The following is a 20,774-nucleotide window of genomic DNA, read 5'->3' as shown; positions in this document are numbered from 1 at the left end:
TGCCCTGCCCCGGGCCCCGGCGGCGCTTGCGGGGGGCACGGGGGCGTCTCTCCCAGCGGCGCCCGGCACTCACCGCTCCGCCGCCAACCCCCACTCTGCGCAAGCGCCGCCGCAGTTCCGGCCCGGGCGGCAGCGGCGCGCCTTGCGTCATAACGTAAGTGCAGCGCACGGCGCCGCCCACGGTCCGCGCGGTGTGCGGTTCGTCGCTCGTGGGCTGCCGCAACGAGCGTTAAACGAGGCGTGACTTAGGACAAGGACATTTAATTTTAAGGTTTCTTTACTAAGGAGCTGGCCCTGGAAAGGGTGATGTTGTTCACCGGCGGCTGACGGGAGCGCTCCGCGGGTGGCGATGGGGCAGCGCGCGGCCCGCGCTACACGAGGCCGGGGCTGGCGTCCTTGAGGGAGAGGAAAGCCCGCAGCCTGCTGTCAAAGCCGGGGGGCCTGCGCCGCGGCTCCCGGTACGGGCCCGCCATGGCCGCCCCCAGGTAGGGGACGAGCTCGCAGTGCTCCACGAACCGCGCCAGCTTCCTCTGGTACATCTGCCGTGCCGGCTCCGACCTCCTGGGGTTGTGCGCTGCAAGAGGTTAAATGGTATCTTAGCGTCCACTGTTAACTTGGTGGAATTACGTTACAGAAATTTTAAAAGGGAACAACTCTACACATGGTATTTTTATTCTTAGTACAGATAAAGCTGCCGTAGGCCGTGTCTGTTGATGCCAAACCAACAAAAAATCAAGTCTGGCATTTCAGAAGTTCCTAACTCTAAAAAGGTAACAATACTCAGAAAAATCAAGGCTTTTGTAAACAAAGAAACAACAAGCGGATGCTCAGCTGCCATGGAGTTCCCACTCCTCCGGCCGTGAGGGGCCAGTGAGACTCCAGGCAATGACAAATTTGGATAATGCGGCACATACCCTGAAACGGCGCTGTGCGGGGATAGCCCCGGCATGGCATGGCTGGCGCTGGGCCGCTGCGTCCTTGGCACAGCTGTTCTGTGACCTAAATGCTTTGCCCATAAAACACCAAGAGCTGACCGATGTTTCAGAGGAGGAAGGAAATGGCAAGGCCAAGAACTTTACAAAGAAGATGATAATATTGTTTCTTTTCTTTCTTACCTCTCTGCCCTAAGCCGTATTTTGGTGTACATTATTATTGAGTGCCAGTCCTCAGAGTATTCTTTATTATTTTAATTGTTACTACGAGGCAAAGGGCAAGGAGTGATTTAAGGCAGACAAATAATAACCATTTTTTTCCTGTAGATGGTACTTCATATTTCACTACAAAAACTGGACAGCCTGAAGAACTATGCTATGAGATACTTCAGCCCACTAGCTTTAAACTGCATTTAACAGCTTCTGAGCGATTTCTCAAGCACAGCTGTACGTAGAGCTCTTACAGGAGTCCAGTTTGAAGAGCACTAAATCACTCTAGTGATGTATGGTTTCCTATTCTTTTTTTCCAGGAGTAAGTCTCTCTGCATTTATGATTGTTCACCTGTATCTTCTCAGATACTCAAAGCAATCCAGTATTGTTGTTAGAGAAGCTGCAGGAGCACCTAAACCACTGTTTCTTGTCCGCTATTTAAATGTGACACTAGTGAGTCACGTAAGTTGAAGATGAGAAGGTCTTGCTTCAGACCGAAATAGGATGTAAAAAATTTCCAAGGGACGACAAGATGAAGCACTTAGATCAAGTTTTTGATCAAGGACAGCATGACTGCTCTTCAGAGACACACAGCCATAAATAATACTGTACTTGCAGAAGCGTTTTTTCAGTGTACTGGAATGCTGTATCTTAAAGTTGGAAGCAGTTCTATCCAGTATTAGAAGATAAGATAACTTGTTTTTCTGGATTCCTATGGTCAAACTGTCACTGCGTGAGGAGAGGAAATGATTTGTGCAGTTTCATAACCTTTCCAGTTCATCATCCAGTGCTAATAATGATTTAATGATGCAATATATGAGCAAAGCATTCCTAGCCTGGACATCATTATGTTAGCAAACCTGTGCTAACAATAGAATGAAAACGGCCTTTGTGGATGAAACAAACTACAGTATAAAAGCAGTTTTGCTGGCTTAAGAACTGTACATTTATACAGGGGCTGATCGTGTGCCCACACTGTTCAGTGGTGTTCCTTAACAAAGCTATGCTAGCAAAAATCTGTGATAGTCCCAGAAAATTCTGGAGGGCTCTGGAAGCTGCATGAGGAAACAGGTGAAGAACTTTAGACAAATAATAAAGATTGCTCTTATCTAAAAGGATAAGTAAAAATTTTAAATGACAAAAGGCAAGGTAAAGGTCACCCACTGAACAGGGTAGCTTATAAAAAGCAAAACTGATGGTTGAAGAAGTGTCAGTCGCTGCAGAAATCTCTAGCAGTACTGGAAACCAGACCAAAGCTACAGCAGAGCTGCAGACTAGGCTGTCCAAGTCCTGAGAGTTGGCACTATTTGGGCTGATTGCAAACTATTAAAAGATTATTAGCTGCAACTGCTATTTTGGACTACAAAAAACCAAGAAACAAAAATTCTAAAAAATAGCAGATATGAACACAGGAGAAAAAGCTTGAATGACTTTCCTCAGTGAAGGAGTAGTCCTAACCTCTGGTAGCTCCATGAGATGTTATATTTAATCACTATTTTGTGGGCTGAGTACAAATCACCTAATTTTAATTTTGGACTCATTATCTTTGTTATGAAAAAGTAAGGTGGTCGCTTGGACTGTTGAATAAATAAAAAAAAGAAGTTAAAAATAATCAACATACCAATACTCCGAATCGCATTAATATTGAGATCTTCCCAGATAATTTCACAGATAAGCAGACTGATAAATAACATTTCATTTCCCTGTGCTAAAAACTTAAAAATCTAATTAAGTCTGCATGGATATCTAGTCTTTCGTACTGTGTAATTTAGTATATCGGTACTGAGCCCGTGCAAAAGAAGGGCTTTTCTTGAAAATGACAGATGTTCTATGTGCATTTAAGCTGTTTTTCAATACAATTAGGCTGTTCATATACATATTTAGATGATGTGTTGTTGGAGATGTTTATGATCAGAAGGTTGTCTTCAGGTTATCTGCAAGACAAGGTTTCTTGATGAGTTTTATTTGACCAGCTGATACAGTTGACAAAAGGCAAGCATCCAGGCACCTAAACCATTCCTCAGATAGATGGTATTTCGGCAGCCTTTTATTACAGTAATTTTAGTCAATTTTTAAGACAATTCAGGTTGTCTATGACTAGTTTAAAATGTAGTACCACCTAGATTATAAAATTTAGAATTTAGATTATAAATGTTAGAAATGTGATAAAATGTCATTAAAGTCTCATGATCTGTTAGAGATGAGTTACCTATCTACTGATCCTATTAACCTAATTTTCCTCCCTGGTCCCTGCACATTTCCAAGAAACTTGGCAGTGTGTACTTAGATCAGTATATAATAGTATTTTATCAAGTTGCATGTAAGAAAACTACACAAATAGGTTATCAATGTTGTATCAGATGATTTACTGCATTTATATAATTCATTATTTTTATAGCATATTATTTTATACACTACCTTTTAAATGGCAGGCGACAAACAGCAGAGCAGTTTTCTTTACACTTAGGAATGGAAACTTTGGCTTTAAGCAGCCTACTTCATTCAGAGCTTTTATGAGAGAAGTTGCTACTCCCTGAAGAAAGAAAACAGTTTTAGAAGACCATTACAGAAATCTAGAACAAAAATATGTGCAAACCCTGATCCTGTTGTCATGCAAATCTAACAATATGATACCTAAGTTAGTGAATTGTAGAAGATAACAAATAGTATAAAATAGGGAAGGAAGTGACCGTGAATCATTTTTTATTTCATATTCATGTCTCAAAATCTAACCAACTGTCCTTAAATGATTCCAGATAGGCTTGTGTCTATCTCGGTGTTAAAAATCAAAGCAAAATATAATGTTACAAGGTATGACAAACAAAAGAATTAGAAAATCCATCATATAATATTGTGGTTTATTATTCCCCTCTGATGGTCTTACTTGTATTTTTTCCATTAAAGCTACAAATATCATTACTTTAAAGCTTTTAAAAATTCCTCTCAATTGTAAGTACACAATTTTCAATTTAATATAATCCCGTGAATCCCATAAGACTCACATTAAAAATGAAATAAACTGAGTGGGATATACTATACATTGCAAAATCATGTTTTGAAATAGAAAAGCAAAAACTAGCCTGTTCAAGGTATCCAGCCAAGGGAAGTGCAGTGAGCAGTATTGGCTCCTTTATTGGAGGGAGTTTACGTGGAAGCTTCAGATTCCGGTACTTCTCTGGTAACCTAACCAGATAAAAGTAAGCACTTTCAAGATGTATAAACTGTGACATGATTAAAGATTAAAATGCAGTTAATATATTCACCTCATAAACTTCAGTTGTTTTTCTTCACTTTCAAAAATATATACCTTATCTTGGTATTTTGCTGCATACTCGATGTTGCCAGGCACCAAAGCTTCATATCTTAAAAGATGGAGCAAGAAAGACTATTAATTCACAAGAAATATGAAACATCATTTGTGCGATGTAAACTCATGAGCTACTGGGAGCCTTCTGGTAATTTAGCAAGTATAGGAACTACAAAAAAGTAGCAATTGGATCATCCAAGTTTCCACCACATGACTGACAGTTACAAGGCTCAAAATCTGAGAGACTCTCTGCCTCAAAATCTGCTTATTAAGGGGCTTTTATAGTGCTTCTTTAGAGCTCCTCTAGTTAAAATGCCAAGCGTAGTTGTTCAGGAGATTAAGAAGGGACAGCATAGAATTGGCTATTACAGTTCTACCTTGATGAGAAATTCCTGCACACTGAGGAAATCAGTGGGACTTTATGGTGGAGCTTTATGAATCTCATAAAAATCGTAACAGCTAGTGTTGCATCTGCTAAGGTTTTGTGAGATTTCTTTGAACTTTTGAAGGCTTATGATAGAGAAAACTCAAACGATATCCGATCAGTCTTCATCACAAAAGACAGTAAGCCAACACAGATCCTTGTAGAACCTGTAGCCGTATGAGTTTCAAAAGGTGATTTTACATTGATTTCCAAAGCCACAGGCACAATATAGAGAATTGTAATTGCTTTTCCTGTCAAAACCCTGAACACTATTAAAAAGTACTTTGAAAGTACTTCCTAATTAATGTGTTAATATAGGACACATAGTCTGTAATTCAGATTATGAAAACTGCAGTGATGTACCTCTGTTTTCCATCTAGGTAGGTGACTGGACAGTATCCCTGCATTTCAGCACTTAGAGGGAACAAGGCCTTCACTTCTGCTGCAGTCAGTTTCTTTGGTAGCATATCTGGGGGTGGGAGAGGGTGAGGTGCCAGTGGTGGCACATAAACCTCTGGTCTGCTCAAGAATTTCTGTAGAAAAAGAAATTAAATGTTTATAATGAAAGAAGGACTGTAAGACTGTTAGTCAAACCCCAGAGGACTGGCTCATGCAATTTAGATACTTGTTTCTTCTACATCACCTCTCTTCATGTGCTGGTGCTGCTGCTGCTCTCGGGTAAGTAGTTTCTTTTCCAACCCACTCTCAGTTGAAGTTATCACTATCCGCCCACCCCATCCATCCCTATCTTGCTATCATGAGCCACTCTCTACCCCCAGTCTCCCCAAAACAGATGGAGAAAGGAGGAAATGGTTGTTTTAAAATGAGTGTTTGATCTATGACAATTTGTAAGAGGAGCTTTGGTTTGAATGGACTCTCTGCTGCATTTTGTCTGCCTAGACATTTGATAGCTGAAGTATACAGAACAAGAGCTTGAATACTAACAACACTAGTCTAATTCAGATTACACATTGCTTGTTTCTGTATGGAGTCAATGAATTTAAGCAACAATGTTCCCTCTTCCCGTAATCCCCTCCTGAGCTGCTTTTTGACACTTACATCCAGTTCTTCCTGTGAAGCCATTTTGTAATAGTGTCCTCGAAATTCTGCAGCAAACTGCAGTGATGACGTTACAGAGCAGTCGACCAGTTCACCCTGTTCTGCAAGGCTGACGGGACAGTACTGTCCAAACTCCCCCAGCCGACACTGCAGCTCTTCGGGAGTGATGCATAAATCAGCAATGCTGGCTGCTTTTCCTGTTAATAAAAGCAGTTAATGATCATGTTTTATTAGTGACAGGCATAGAAACATCAAACATTTCTATTCAGAAATGTTACAGTTTAGAAGATATTATAATTAATCGTGACGATAGGAAATAATGAGAATTAAAATAGCAATTTTTGTAGATTGATATTAAAATGAAGTTGCAACCCATTTTACCAATTAATTTTAGTAACATTTTTCTAGCACTTACTTAAGAAATATAATAATTATTAGTGATGTGGAATACTCTGCATGCTTAACTTACTAGTCTGTTTTCCCTGAGACAGTTTTATTTATGATTTCTTGTTTTACTCCTTTGTGTTGCTAAGGAACATTTCAGCTATTATTTTATTTGTTTACATTGGTGAAAAAGAGTACAGGGTGTGATGAAAGCCTCCCCTTTATTCATCCATGTCTTGCAAATGGATGAAATATATTCAAAATCTTGAATAAAATGTCTTATAAAACCCAAACTATTTAAAAATTGTGCTTTTCAAGCTTGATGTGAAAAAGTTAAATGTATTTTAGATTTTTTTTGGCTTATGACTGCAATTTTTAAGAAGGGTGCAGCCACAGAGCTGTAAAAGGTAGAACCAAAAGGTGGATATACAATAAGGAAGTCTGTTTGTCCTTCAGAGGAATTCTAGTTAAACTGTACAGGCATATTTAAAAGGCATATCTAATCCTGACCAATGATGACACACAAAAATTCAAGTGGGAACTGTATCATTTTAGACTAAAGTGGTTTTCCTCCCACAGCACAGAAGTTAACTCAGATGGCATGTTTAATCTTAATTCTGAACTTAATAATTAACATTTCCCCCCTCCTTTCCTCTTCCTCCACTGACACTTAAGTGAAGCTGCAAGTCACAGTTCCCCTTGTATACTCCGGGGTACTCTCTGTGATTTGTCTGTCACCCAGTGTTGAGGAATCTGCCATGGTCCATGAAACCTCTGACTTCTTTCAGCTGTATTCTGTTGCCCTGTTCTTTGGAGGATGGCCTCAGACCGTCATGTAGTTGGTTTTGTCTTTGCTCTCTTTAAGAGATCTCTTTGAGATCTCTTCAAGATCTCTGCAGATGAGATCGAAGAATTTGAGGGTATGTATGTGCCCAAGAATTAGCTTCATCCAAAGCAAGTTGAAATGCACTCATTACATTGCAGCTTCTTAAAGAAATGAATATTATTCTGAGAATCTTTGTTTTTCTTTTACCTTCTCTTATTCTTTCCAGGTATATCTGGATTTCTTTAACAACCACTTGAACTTCCTGCAGTACTTTGTTCCAGATCCACCACTTGCTCTGAAAGGCATCAATCACACACCAGTTCTGATGTTCCTTCTTATAGTAAGTCCTAATTGCATCAATGTGCTGCTTATAGCAGGAATTTTTAATAGCTAGAATCTGTGAGCTGTCATGTTCAGGGTAGGGAGGTCTGAAAACAATGAAAAATAACACTGATTTAATATGAGTCTGAAGATCAGATCATATAATTCAATTTCAGGTGTATATTCTAGAGTTCTCTTTAAGTCCTTTTTACAAAATTCTGCTTATTTGGAACTGTAGAACATATTTGAGAAATACAGCTTTCTTACTAAGAATATTAGCAGTTACATATGAAAAGCAGCATACTTCTGATGAGACAGTTATGTTCAGAAACAAAGAACAAAACTTTTGCTATTTATGTCCCAAATACAACTCAATAACTTTGTAAAGGATTTGGAATGTATCAGCACATATTAACTGACACACACTACCAATACACCATTAAATGGTACCCGAGACAAAATGCGATGAGACTTTTAAAATGGAAGTCAATTGTTCATGGAAAAAAAGGCTTAATTTTGAAGTATGCTGTTGTTTGAAATCAAGAAGTAGCCATAATCCTTGGCTGTATTTTGAAAACTGTCTGTCATATTTACGTATACATAAATGAAAATTATCTGACCTCTAAAAATATTATGCAAGATCAGAAGAGCTATTTTGGCTAGAACATAGAAGCTTTTCCTGTTCTGATTCTTAATTTAAATGATGCAAAAAAAAAGGATAAACTTCTGTTTTAATAGGATGAATTTCTCTGTAAGTTGTACCTTTCAGAAATATCTGATACTGCACATTTGATTTGTATTTAAGCCTGTGTAATGTCATTAGTTTGGTATTTAAAATGAAAAGTTTAAAGTAAATACTTTCAAAAAGACAGCATTAATTTAATTTCTTGCAATGCAAATTGTCTTTAGGCTTTCAGTAAACAATTAAGCATTGTACTGATTACTTGATAAAAAGTAAGAGGCAAAATGAAAGAGGCATGCAATAATGCTCTAAGCTATCTGGGACTTCTTAGAAACACCTCCTCTAATGAGAACCAGGTTCTTGTAAAATTTAATTTTAAGGTGAATGTTCTGTTCTTTTTAATTCTCTGTCCGTTTATAAACTACTTACTGCTCTTCCTCAAAAACAACCAACAGCTCATTAAACAGAGTATTTATCTCCTTAGAAAAACAAAGAAGGGAGCAAGCTGAATTGAAAGGTTTAGACGAGTAACTCATGAACTGTATACATTATTAAAATATACATTGTTTCCATCTTTTGAAAAGAACTTCAATTAAAACTTAAAGGGGAGCTTATTAGATGAAATATCAATTTCCCTTATATTGATAATAATTGAATCAGTGAATAATAAACTTCAGCAGCAGAGTGAACTAGTAACATTTCTGATGTATGGTTTCGTTAAAACCAATTAAACTAAGCAGTGGGTGCACAGCATTGCACATCTGTGACCTCAATCATGCAATCGGGGGATCTGGCCAGAGCATGCCACAAATTCCTCTGGCCTTTTATGTCTCCGTTTCTGGCCTATGGAAATCAAAGCATTAGAATGTAGAGGGACCAGTGCCCAAGGCTTTTCATATGTGGAGTTCGGAGACAGCTGGGTTACGCACCAGCTTAGATACAGCCTCTCTGGGTACAGCACTGAGGCATATAAATAGAGAAATGACAGCATCGTGGATAAAAATATTGCTATGAGGGAGCATCACTACCTGTTCGTGCTTTCCTTATCCAACAGTGCTCTTCTGAACACTTCCTTTGCATCCATATCTAATTCAAAGATTTTCACTAGAATTATCCTAGCTGATTCCAAGAGGTTTACTTGTTTTCTTGTTACAGGATATCCATCAATTACAAATCTGCATACAAACAGAAACAGAAAGACAGTTTTCCTAAGAAGTGAGTTTCTAATTAACCATTAAGACTATGTATATTTCTAGTACGTTCTCAATAGAGACAAAAGTCTACATCCATGCCATGAAGTCATCACTGCCCTGACTTGATAGACATAGTCCTCACTCCTAAGAATTTACAGTCAAATTAAAAAAAAAAATAAAGTAGATAGAATTAGTAAAGAGTAAGGAAATACACAAAGGGCAAAAGGTATAGGAATGTAGGTGGATGACTCTGACTTATAAAAATGGTGGACTTTAAAATTCTGACACATCAGTCATTCAGAAATGTAATCTTAACTATGGGCAATCTCCATATGGATTGGGAGGAGTAGTTTTCAAAGTGAAAAATAAAATTATTTACAGTATTTGAAGAGTTTTTAAAATAATCTTGAAGAAAAAATGTTTTTCACATATTAGGCAATACTGGGGCAAAATATATTGAAACAATATTCCAGTATTTAACATGAAAGAAAAGTTGAAAGAATTCTGATCTCAAGCTCAAATAATTTTCAGAGATTATTCCAGAATTGCCTTTCCCTGTGACAGTTCTCCTTTTTGGGGAGAGGAGTTGAAGGTCACGAAATCATGATGATGAAGTGTTTTAAGTCTTTGGAAGGTGTTTCAGTGGTGGAGAAATTGCCTAGGAAATCGGGATCCCATATGAATGAGGTGGAAAGACTCACTGGTTGCAGTTTCTCCTTAATAACTTCAGTTATTAACAAAACCAGAAAAAACCTTGAGTGGTGAACCAGCCTGCATGACCAAGTTGATACTGGAGTTGGTGTAAGAGAGAGAAAATGGTCGTTCTCAAAGGATAATAGAAAATATTGGCTTATTGACTAAAAAAAGGTAACTTTCATAAAGCATATTACTTGAATTTACTGTAATACACTTACTTGAAAATTGCAGAAAATTATGCTTCAGTCTGGTTTCCCAGAGTAATGTGAAGAATGTAATTTTGGAGGGATTATTTTCTTAATGCATAAACCACTGATGTGTTTTAGTGAAATTGTTTTACAGTGATAACATGGGAATCACTGCCTATGAAGGGACTAGCATGTCTTGAAAAAAACCCCAAAACCCTAACAAGACTCTTACCCAGTGGTATTACACACGTGATTCATCAGAGCCACATCTAGAGCCTGGATGGCCAGTTCATCAGGTACGGTCAGTCCTTTGTGAAGATGCCACTTTAGCGTAAGTGCCAACTCACTCTCTGGCTGATTGTTTAACACGACCCGTATGGCGTCTCCCATACTCAGGCGCAGTAACCCGTATACACTTGCAAATTTCTTGGCAACTGCAAAATATCTTGATTTCAACACACAACTTTTACATAAGCAACATCACAACCTAGCAGTCTGTTAAAGTATGTCCTTAGGCTTAGAAGATAACTGCTCAGCTCATTCCCTGCGTCATTTCCAATGCATAATCTTGGTAAGTGGGGACCTAACCCTGCTTAGGCCCCTAAAGGGCCCAAAACTTTGCATATGTGCAGAGCATGCCCAGTGCACAAACAGCATTCAATTCAGCACAAACCTCAGCAGCAGTAGTCGATATTATTACAAAATATTTTAGAAAATATGCTTCCATTCCTGCCTCTTTTACAGAACAGCCTAGCAGTTAGATCATTTATCCAGAAAATGGAAAATACTTTAATATGAGATAATTTGAACCCATCTCTTCTTTTTCTAACACCCTATTCTAATCATTAAGCTATGGTGTAAGCTGAATTTTCTGCTCCTCCAGCTAAAGGCAGAGACCTGAGGACTGGGGAATGTGGAGGTTTGGGTTCTGGTCCTTGATCCTAGGAATATTTCTTCATTTTACATTAGATCACATTGACTGAAAGAAATAAGAAACAATTAGAAAATAATCAGAAATAATACAAGGGGTATAAATAGTGTAAGTCCAGATTTTCTAAGTGCCAGTCCAGGTCACTAACTTCTTAAGAAGCTGGGATAAAATTCAGATGGACAATACATAAGTATCTGACTGTAAAATGAGACACTAGAGAATGTAACTAAAAGATTCTATGCCCAGCAAGAAAAGCAGGAAGACCAACAATATTAATGGTTTATGATTTTTTTATAGCAGTAGTGACAGATACAGCTTCAGTCATTAGATAAGGCTTTGCTTTATAAATAATACTGGCTCCTACCTGTGGTCTTTCCAGATTTTGGAGGTCCCACGATTGCAATCTTAACTGGCACAGCTGGTTTAGGTTTTGGCTGACGAATATATTTGATGGGATTTTTCATAAATGTTTCTTTATTTTCTTTACTTGAAAAGAAATAAATATATTGTCGATGGATTACAGGGAAGACTCTGTTTTCATGGCTTTGTTGTGGCTTGATTACCTCTCCTTCACTTAGCTGTAGCATATATAAAATGGGAAGCAGCTGATTAGGTTTGACAAAGCCTCCTCTCCCTCCATCCATACAAAAGTGGCTTTATAGGCAGGTAGAGGAGTACCAACTGTATGAAACAAACCATCAAAGCATTCTGAAATTCATACATATGGACATAATAAATTGTCTGAGTCTGAGGAACTTCCATACATATGCTATTCTTGTACAAAAAGATGAAGTAAACATTGAAGAGAGAAAGAATATTCACTGTTTCCAGTAGGTGGTACTGTAACACTTTCTGTCCCTCAAGAGAGTGTAGTCAGAGAGGTATAACACTGTACTTTTTTTGATTTTCAAAGAATAAAGAAAATAATTTTATTCCTCTGTGAATTAAAACCACTTATCTGCCTGACAGTAGAAGATATTCTGAGAATATTGTATTCAGCTGAAGTCATGTACAAATGAAGAAAACAGAAAAGACTATCAACACTTATATTGTGGTGAAGTGTAAAACCACAACAAGGCAAGCCAAAAAGGCTTTTGGTAAAATACATACACTGCTGATGAAATCTTTTCAAACACATCGGACAGCCCACTAGGAAGTCTAGTGTTGGTGGATCATTGGGATGTAAGAGGAGCACTAATGGCAGAAATGGTCATTGCAGAAATGCTCAATGAATTCCTTGCACCACTGTTCACTATGGAAGAACTTATTCATGTCCCTGTTGCAGCCCTTCTTGGAGGAACTGCCTTAAAGTGTCAATAAAAGATGTTTTAGAACAAACTGTTGACATCTGTAGAAAAAATTGCCCAAACCAGATGGCATTCACCTTATAGTTCTAAAGGGACTCAGAAGTGAAATTGTTACTGACTAATGTGTAACCTATTGCTTATGTTGGCCTTGCTTCCACAAAAAAGGAAGGTGGAGAAAGTGACCATTTTTTGAAAAGGCCTCCAGGATGGATCCTGGCAAACATAGCCCCGTAAATCTGATCCTGTACTGAGCAAATTGAAATATATTAAGGAAAAAACTAGTAGTTACAGGCATACATATGAAATAATGGCAAAAAAACAGCTCAGCTTCTTGTAGAGGGAAATCATACCCCACAAATCTATTAGTATTCTTTGAAGGAGTCAGTAAATGTATAGATAAGTTGATCTAGTTACAGTAAGGGATGGGACTGTTCTACTGTGTGGCATTACCTTGTCAGACCCTTCTCTGATTCTTAGGTTCCTATTCCTGCATCAAGTCATTTCAGGGTGCTTGCCCTCAATTTATAAGATGTCAGGAGTCTGTTCTACTGCATATGTGTTCCCATTCCTCCCTCAGCTCATCATTTTTATTCTCTGCTTATCTAATCAGTTGCATAACTACTTCCCCCTGCCCCCTGCCCCCGAATTTAATCTAAAAGTAATTGGCATATACTCTATCTGCATTTCTACAAAAAAAAACTCTGGTCCTTAATCAATTTCATAATTTCAATTATATCCTAAAATACCCTCAATATGATCCTATTTCCCTTTCATTGTTGTCAGCAAGTACATTTCCCCTGTCGGCACACCACTCTGATTTTATCTAATAGCTTTCTATAACTTCTTTCTTCTAACTGAATTGTACTTTTTGGTTGGTAAAAAGACACTATACAGCAGAAATGAATGAATTGGAGAAATGGAATGACAAAAATGTAGTGAAATCTAATGGAACAAAGTGCAAGGTCTAGCGTGTAGGGACTAATAAGAATTTCACATATAAGCTGGGGTTCAGTAATTGGAAATGACAGAAGAGAAGAAATACCTACTTCTGTTAATATGTCCCTAGATTACTAGATGCCAATTTGATGCAGCCATGGCAAAGGCAATTCAGATCCTAAAACATTTTAAGTATTTTGATTATATAGAGCTGTAATAAGAGCTGATCTGTATACAGTTCTGATTGCCAAGGTGAAAGAAAGATAAACGTGATCTGGAACAGGTGAAGACCCAACATGATGACTATACAAAAGGGAATAAAACTTACTTGATTAATTAGCATAGTAAACTGAAGGCCAAAGTATGTTTCCTTCAGGAACTTCCTGTTTTCTGCATCTTGTTCACTGTTTCTTTTTTAATCAATCCTCCTTTTTATTTCTGATTTACTCACAGTCCAGCCTGCTTTTATTTCTAGCATTAAAACCAAAAATTTATCCACTAACATTTCACTTGCTACCCAGAAAATTGTATCAGCCCACTTTTGAGGACAGACATGAGTGCTTTCTGACCTCGGCTTTCCAGATCTCTAGTAAAATACTATGGAATTAGATTTGTTGCTTTCCAAAATTTGTAAATTTTGACAACAAAGAATTATTGCTGATGTATTACATATATTTAACATTTCTTGGTTTACTTTTTTGCCACTGCTAGGGTTGGTGGCCACCTGTGTGGCTTCTTACAAATTAAAACCCCAAATCCTTTCAGTTTGTTCTTACTGCTTCTGGAAGGCTTTAAGACCTTCTCTGTTGTCCTGTGGCTTGTGGATCATCATTAAGAATTAGGCATTTCTTTCTGATTCGCTGCCACCTTTTATTGTGTCGCTAATGCTAATGTAACAGATTTTACTAAATGCCTTGCAGCCTTAAATTAGCTGCAACACTGAAAAGACTTAACACCTTTTATTATCAATGCTTGCTGTATCTTGTGTATATTCAGTGGTGTAGTTTTGATTCAGTAATGTAGTTCTCATTAAATATTTCTGGTATTAGTTGCTACTGTCTTATAGAATTTTTTTTATCTGAATTATATTTTTTAAAAGTATTACTTCTTTAAAATATTCTTCAGCTATTTAAGAACATTACCTTGATTGGATCCCACTGACCATAAGAACTTGGAAATTTATATGAGAAAAATAGCATCTTATGTGCAAGTGGCAAACTTATTGGGTAACATTTCTCAAAAATGCTTCCACGATTTTCCATTAGAGAATTCAGCTTGCTGTATATTTGGTAGCATACGATGTGAGGCTTCCGTCCTCCATTGATCTCAATTTGTGGTATTAACAATTTTTCAAGTTCTTCCTGGTTAATGAAAACATAATGAAATATTAGAATCATAAACACGATCACATTTTTAATAATGACTGACAGCAAGATTTTCTGTGAACTATCAAGGATTTCTTGAGCATGTTCTCAGTCACCGTAAATCGGCAAAATTTGATTTGAGATGAGAATTGGTTTTCCTGCCCACTGAAGTTTAAATTACCCAGCCTATATTAAGTATCACACTATTTAAAAAAAAAAAGGACAATCTGACAGTTAACTTTGAGGAATCTACTATGATAAAGCTAAAGCCTGAGAAGCATCTTTTATTAAAAAAATAAAATATCATTCTTTCCCTACTCCAAACAATTTAGGATGGCTTATTTAGTTACTCTCTAAAAATATTGCTGCTCTCTGGTGACTTATTATTCCCCAGCTTATACAAGTAAATTATAAACCCAATCCATTTTCTGCAGAGTTTTTTCTAGCAACCTAAGACTTTCACAAGTGTTACTGTGTTTTAATGTCATCATTTAGTTTACCATAAAAGGTCAAGATTCCACAATGTCAGAGGATCAACAATTAAAGAATCAGAAAACAATAAAGAAGAGTCTTGAATAATGAATCAGAAATACTAGGTTACTTAGTTATAAAGTCATAAATATTCTTGGAATTAAAAAAATAATGGGAAAAATACTGAGTAACTTGTAACTAGGGGATATTAGTAGTAGCTAGTCCCAATATGTAATTCTAGTATATGATACTACTTCTGTGTAATTGCTTAACTTACATATAGTATCTACATAGATCCACAGTCTTGGATCTTTCCTTTTACTGTCGTAAGCAGAAGTCAATATAATAATGAATTCTAAAATGCTAGTCATCTCTTGTCGCTGAGATTTATGTACTTCTTGAGGGAAACAGAAGTTGCTGACTCTCTTAATTGGTTGTTCCTTTTCTGATCAAATTTTTCATCAGTTTACTAATGCAACAAATTATATGCTCCCAAATGACAGAGAGAAAAATGCTCCAAGAACTATAGTATTCCACTAGCTTTAACTTGAAACGTTGTATTGTTCAAGAAAAGAGCTAAGGCTGCTACTGGGTTTTCTTGTTTATTGTCTCTTCTGGGCCTTATCCTAAATTCTTTCCAATTCTATTTTGCAAATTTAGTTAATACTCACAGAAGTGAAATTAGCCACAAGCTTCATTCAGAACCCCTAAAATTATTTTTGTGATTATCATTGGGATACGTTATTATATGCATTGACTAGTTCAATAACATTATGACATTTTACTGTCACTTTTGAAAGTTGAATGTACTTTCAATTCACCTTCTTCCAAAATTAATGGAAAGGTGAATCTCTGAGCACAAAATATTTATCTTTTCCACACAGCTTATGCTTCCTTGTAGTGCAAAGAATGTTAGGAGTTTATTCTGAATTCACCTGACATTTAATCCATTAACTATTAAAATAAAGTGACCCTTGAATCAGCCACAGTTATGGTGTTGGTAAAGGTTGGATTCATTTTGCAAACCTTACATCTAAAGTTAATCCAAAGTTAGATGAGGTTACCTTGCTGTAGGTAATTGCACTGATTTCAATAAAATTATGTTCCTAAGAACTGTATAAAAAATTAGAGTTGTCTAATAAGAATTTCGCCTTAAAAATTATTTTGAAATACTGTTCATATATTTATGACTCTCTAGTTTGGTTGCCTTCATCAACTGACCTATCAAAAAGGAAATAAGGACCCCAAGACTGGGTAAGTCTACCGAAAAGTTTCCTTTGTTTTTTTTCCCCCCACAATATTAGTCTTATAAATTATATACTTTTTAAAGTATATACCTTCTCACTACAGCCTTCATCTTGCTCACATTTAGATCATGAGTACAGCAGCACGATTGTTTAAGCACTATAACTTTTAAATTTGACAAATAAAACTGAAAATTCCTTGCATCATGTGATCATATAATTTAACAAAATAAGCAGTGGAATAGGTACCTGTACATCTTGTAAACCATCTATTTCTGCATCAAACTGTTCTGCAATTTCATTTTGTATGCGGTCAACAGCATCAGTCTCCTGTTCTTCTTCAGCCTCTTCTTCTTCTTCTTCTAAAAATTCTTCTTTAAGTATAGCTTCAACATCATCATTTTCATTCTTATCTTCCTCCACAGTGTCTTCATCCTGTCCTTTATTTTCTAAAGCCTATAAAGGTAAAATATTTTATTGTTTCATGTCTATGATACAGATGTTTTGAAGGAACATATGGTATTCTTGTCTCTTTTTAGTCAGAAAAATCATTAATTCAACAAAACCCCATTTTGGGGTATCCTTTATCATAAGCAAAAATCTAGTAAATTCTAGTATCATATTTCAGAAGAAAATACAGAGGTATTGCATAGGGAATACAGTGAAGCATTGTACCAGTTCCAAGAGTGCTTAAAAGACTGAAGTGCTGCACTGAGTTTTGATAAGAGGAGTATTTTTTTCATGCATGATATTGTAGTTTGGCAGGACTTTGTTGTAAACAAGCTTGAAAGCTGAAAGTGTAGTTGACAGAATTTCATGAGCAGTCGAGTAGTACATTAAGGCATTTATAAATATACTTTGTATTTGAGTTTGGACAGAAATCCTGGTACAGTCCTATTCTAGATTAACCATGGATTTGACAGGGACTTAAACCCCATGCCTAATTGCAATTAGTGGAGCTATTCTTATGCTTACAAATTAGATATATTAAACACATTCGTAAGTATTTTGCTGAACTGGAACACATATTGAGAATTCTTGTAAAATTGAGTCAATAGTTTCTAAAACAATTTAAACATCATGACAAATTATTTTTCTAAGTAGAAGTTTCTGACAATCTATCACATTTTTCCTGTTCTACATTGCCCTGAAAACTCTCTGACTAAAAGCTCTAGAAATTTCTAAGATATGAATGCAAACATATTTAAGATCTTTTTATTAGCTTGTTTTCTTACCTCCTGTCTCTTTTGGTTTTGTTCTGCTAAAAGTTCTTCCCTTCTTCTAGCAATCCTCTCATCCTGTTAGTGAAAAAAAGATACAGGACAACAATGATATTTGCAAATGAAAGCTCTCCTCTGAGAATTGGTAACATGACCTAGAATTAATGTTGTTCTTTCCACCTTAAAACTCTGTTTCGAGTTGCTTCTAATGTTAAAAAATACTACCTGTGCAGCTTGAACTTTTGCTGTCCAGATATACCTCTCTACTAGGTGAATGTGTAAGTAAATTTTAGTAAAACTAATTTGGCAACTTCTGAGACTGAGATTAGCAGGGAAAAAAGACTGTGATTCTGATCACAGTGAAAATATTATAATATTATAATATTTTTATTGGTAAGCTACAGAGTTTCTAAACTTACAGGTGGTTTCTGCCATTTGGCACAGGGGTGACTGAGCATAGTAGTAAATGTGTGCTGTTCCCTATGCCTGTTTAAAACTGCCCAAGTTTGACCAAGTTATAAGCATTTGAGATATAGTCCCCCCATAAATACTCAGCAGATATGTGTCAAATAGCTGATGGCTAACTCAGAAGTAATACACAGAAGCATTCTACTTAAGGCCAGTGGGGTTGATGGGGATTCAACCTGTAATTGCTGTTCTTGCATACTGTAATGCTGTCACCTGAACTGAGATCAGAAAAACTGAGTATGTCAACACACCGGCAATAGTGCAATTTTAGAAATCCATGTTAACTCCAAGTAAACTGGCCTGGATACCAGAGCATTCTAAGCAAAGCAGCAAGAAACTCTGCACAGACTAATTTTCTCTGCTCTTGTGATTAAACTCTGGTGTTCCTTAACGACATGGCACTGCAGGTGTAGTCATTGCTTTCAGTATCCTGTTGCCAGCTTCTTTCAGTGGAGAAGGAAACTTTCGGGTAGTGTTCAATTGGTCTTATCTGCTTTTCCCAGACTCTCTGTGCCCTCCAGCTTTAGTAACAAAAGAAGGGATAACAGTACAACCAGCAGAGCTGCATTCTCATAGCACCATCGGACTTGCTCACCAACTGGATGCTATGGAAAAATACTCGAAGTGTAAATAAAAACTATATTGCAATACACATAAGCAAAAAAACCAAATTCCTGTTACTCAGGAAATCCTGATTCTGATCTTTCCTTACTTCTTAATGCCTTTATCAATTTGTATTACTGTTTCGTGTATGTATTTTACATAGGAACCTGTTATTTTCCTTTGTTATCAGGAGCCACATTGATGCCTACACTGCTCATTAGAAGTTTGGACCCTAGGATCAGTAGCACAGGTATTTGCTACTTGAATTATCAGAGTAACTGCTTACAGGGTGAGCTTAATACAGCAAGGTAGGCTGGTAACTAGAATACACCTTTTCCAGCAAGATTTCCAACTTGCATCAGGAAGGCCTAAATAAAAAAAATACTTTAACTCTCCTAGATTAAATGCATTCTCAGAGCCAACCTCTGGCACAAGCAGTTCAGAAAACTTACTGGTATTGTATGAGCCTTGTCCCAAATTCTGTTGTACTAACTTCCTGTGTGTCAGCTGCTCTGTAGTAACTTATGCTCAGACCTTTTCTGATAGTACATGTGAAGTACTTTATCTCACTTTTATAGAAAGTTAGGAACTTTGAATATATTGCATGTGCTGATTGTAAATGTCTACATAGAGGTTTCAGGTTACTTCAAGTAACTTGTGACCCGTTCAGTAGTAGGCACTGCTTTGTTCAAATGGGAGACTGTACAGCTGCAACAGCACTGAGAATGTGGGTTATTGCTATTACATTTCTGTGCAGAGTATCATAGTTGGAAACACAGACACATACACCATACAGTACCTATGAAGCCAGCCTATGGGAGATGCAGTTCAACTCAACAGTCCATGCTCAGGGAATCCAGGGTGCAACAACAGTACTGTGCATGAGCTGTGTATTTGATTTTTTATGGCCGTATTCTGTCTCTCCATCCAGTTGCCATTTGTCCAGGACTTTCCAGATGTCTGGCATTCTGTCAGACACTTTTCTTGGGCTGCGAGATATCTAAACTCCTGCATGAATTAATTGCATAGAGGAGGAAAGGAGCCCTAAATTCTTTTTCGTTCCTATGGTAAATTTAGGAATGTTGTGAATGTGTGGGGCTATGTCTCCTGGTTCCCATATCTGTTTCTCTGTGTGCTCTTCACTGCTTTGAGAGTTTTAGAATCTGTGTTCAGATCTGTGTTGCTGAAATTACAGAAAAGTAGACAGGACTGAATACTTACCCTTATTTTTGCTTTCAGGTCTTTCAGTTTCTTTTTGTTTTGCATTTTTTTATACTGTTTTTCCTTCCATTTTTTCAGACGTGGAGGAAAAAGACGGTCAAGAACGTCTCTTTCTTCTACTTGAATATAAACTGCAACATCAGGACAGAGTCCTCGTTCTGACAAATACCGAGCTTCATCTAAAGTACGAGGGAAACCATCCAGTATAAATCCCGTGGACCTAATTGGAAAATAAGATATTTATCATTACACAATGTAGGTTAAAGTGCAACACAGTGAAAATGCAATTAATTTGAAAAAAAAAAATTAAACTCACTTTTTAAATGTATATGTTAAGAGTAAACTTAAAATACTTTCAGGTATTATCTTTTGACAATATAAAACTGATACTTCACTATGTATTTTAATTGATATACTAACAAATGTATTTCTTTTGAGGTTTCACGTGCAGAGATTAATTATTTAAAAATAATTAAACCCAAATAAATTGTGTCCTCAGTATTGCTTGTGTGACTCTAAAAACAGTACTTCTTAGCCACTGCTCTCAAAAAAATAGAAGGTGCCCCCAACATTATTTTGGTAACGTCTGCCACAGAAAGCTTGTCGCCTGAAAATTTATTTTTCAGAAATGCCGACAATTTCTTCTCTAGTGTAGGATGAGAATTTTGCCACTCAGCATGACCTACGTCTCCTTTCCTGCAGATAGTAAAAACAGGTCAGATATATGTCTGGAAAACTCTATGGCTCGTTGGAGCTCTTACAATCCCAAATTAGATGAGTAGTTTT

The 20,774-nt window shown here is 37.0% G+C and overlaps 1 protein-coding gene and 1 long non-coding RNA gene across 3 annotated transcripts in view; one reads left to right on the top strand and one right to left on the bottom strand.

The window, feature by feature from the left end:
• The first annotated feature begins 172 nt into the window (after positions 1-172).
• On the top strand, positions 173-20,549 carry LOC137672608 (uncharacterized). Of its 2 annotated transcripts, XR_011049602.1 has the most exons (7): positions 173-485; positions 7,370-7,483; positions 10,378-10,519; positions 16,431-16,486; positions 16,902-16,940; positions 18,958-19,017; positions 20,067-20,549. It is a non-coding gene; the product is annotated as an uncharacterized lncRNA (long non-coding RNA). The 2 variants fall into 2 exon arrangements; XR_011049601.1 differs by lacking the exon at positions 10,378-10,519.
• AK9 (adenylate kinase 9) overlaps positions 262-20,774 on the bottom strand; it is a 77,795-nt gene continuing 57,282 nt past the window's right edge. Inside the window, exons 24-37 of the mRNA XM_068416950.1 lie at positions 19,989-20,208; positions 17,712-17,774; positions 16,726-16,932; positions 14,540-14,758; positions 11,519-11,732; positions 10,456-10,657; positions 9,175-9,321; positions 7,351-7,571; positions 5,934-6,130; positions 5,238-5,407; positions 4,407-4,505; positions 4,224-4,326; positions 3,562-3,676; positions 262-574 (exon numbers count right to left, since the gene is read on the bottom strand). Coding sequence (XP_068273051.1) covers positions 372-574; positions 3,562-3,676; positions 4,224-4,326; positions 4,407-4,505; positions 5,238-5,407; positions 5,934-6,130; positions 7,351-7,571; positions 9,175-9,321; positions 10,456-10,657; positions 11,519-11,732; positions 14,540-14,758; positions 16,726-16,932; positions 17,712-17,774; positions 19,989-20,208 — 2,380 coding nt within the window. The 3' untranslated portion in view covers positions 262-371. The remainder of the gene's footprint in view (positions 575-3,561; positions 3,677-4,223; positions 4,327-4,406; positions 4,506-5,237; positions 5,408-5,933; positions 6,131-7,350; positions 7,572-9,174; positions 9,322-10,455; positions 10,658-11,518; positions 11,733-14,539; positions 14,759-16,725; positions 16,933-17,711; positions 17,775-19,988; positions 20,209-20,774) is intronic.

The sequence above is a fragment of the Nyctibius grandis genome, chromosome 1 (genome assembly GCF_013368605.1).
Source record: "Nyctibius grandis isolate bNycGra1 chromosome 1, bNycGra1.pri, whole genome shotgun sequence".
NCBI classification, from domain to species: Eukaryota; Metazoa; Chordata; class Aves; order Nyctibiiformes; family Nyctibiidae; genus Nyctibius; species Nyctibius grandis.
The sequence above is the reverse complement of the archived record's forward strand: the minus strand, read 5'-3'. Positions and strand labels throughout refer to the sequence as shown.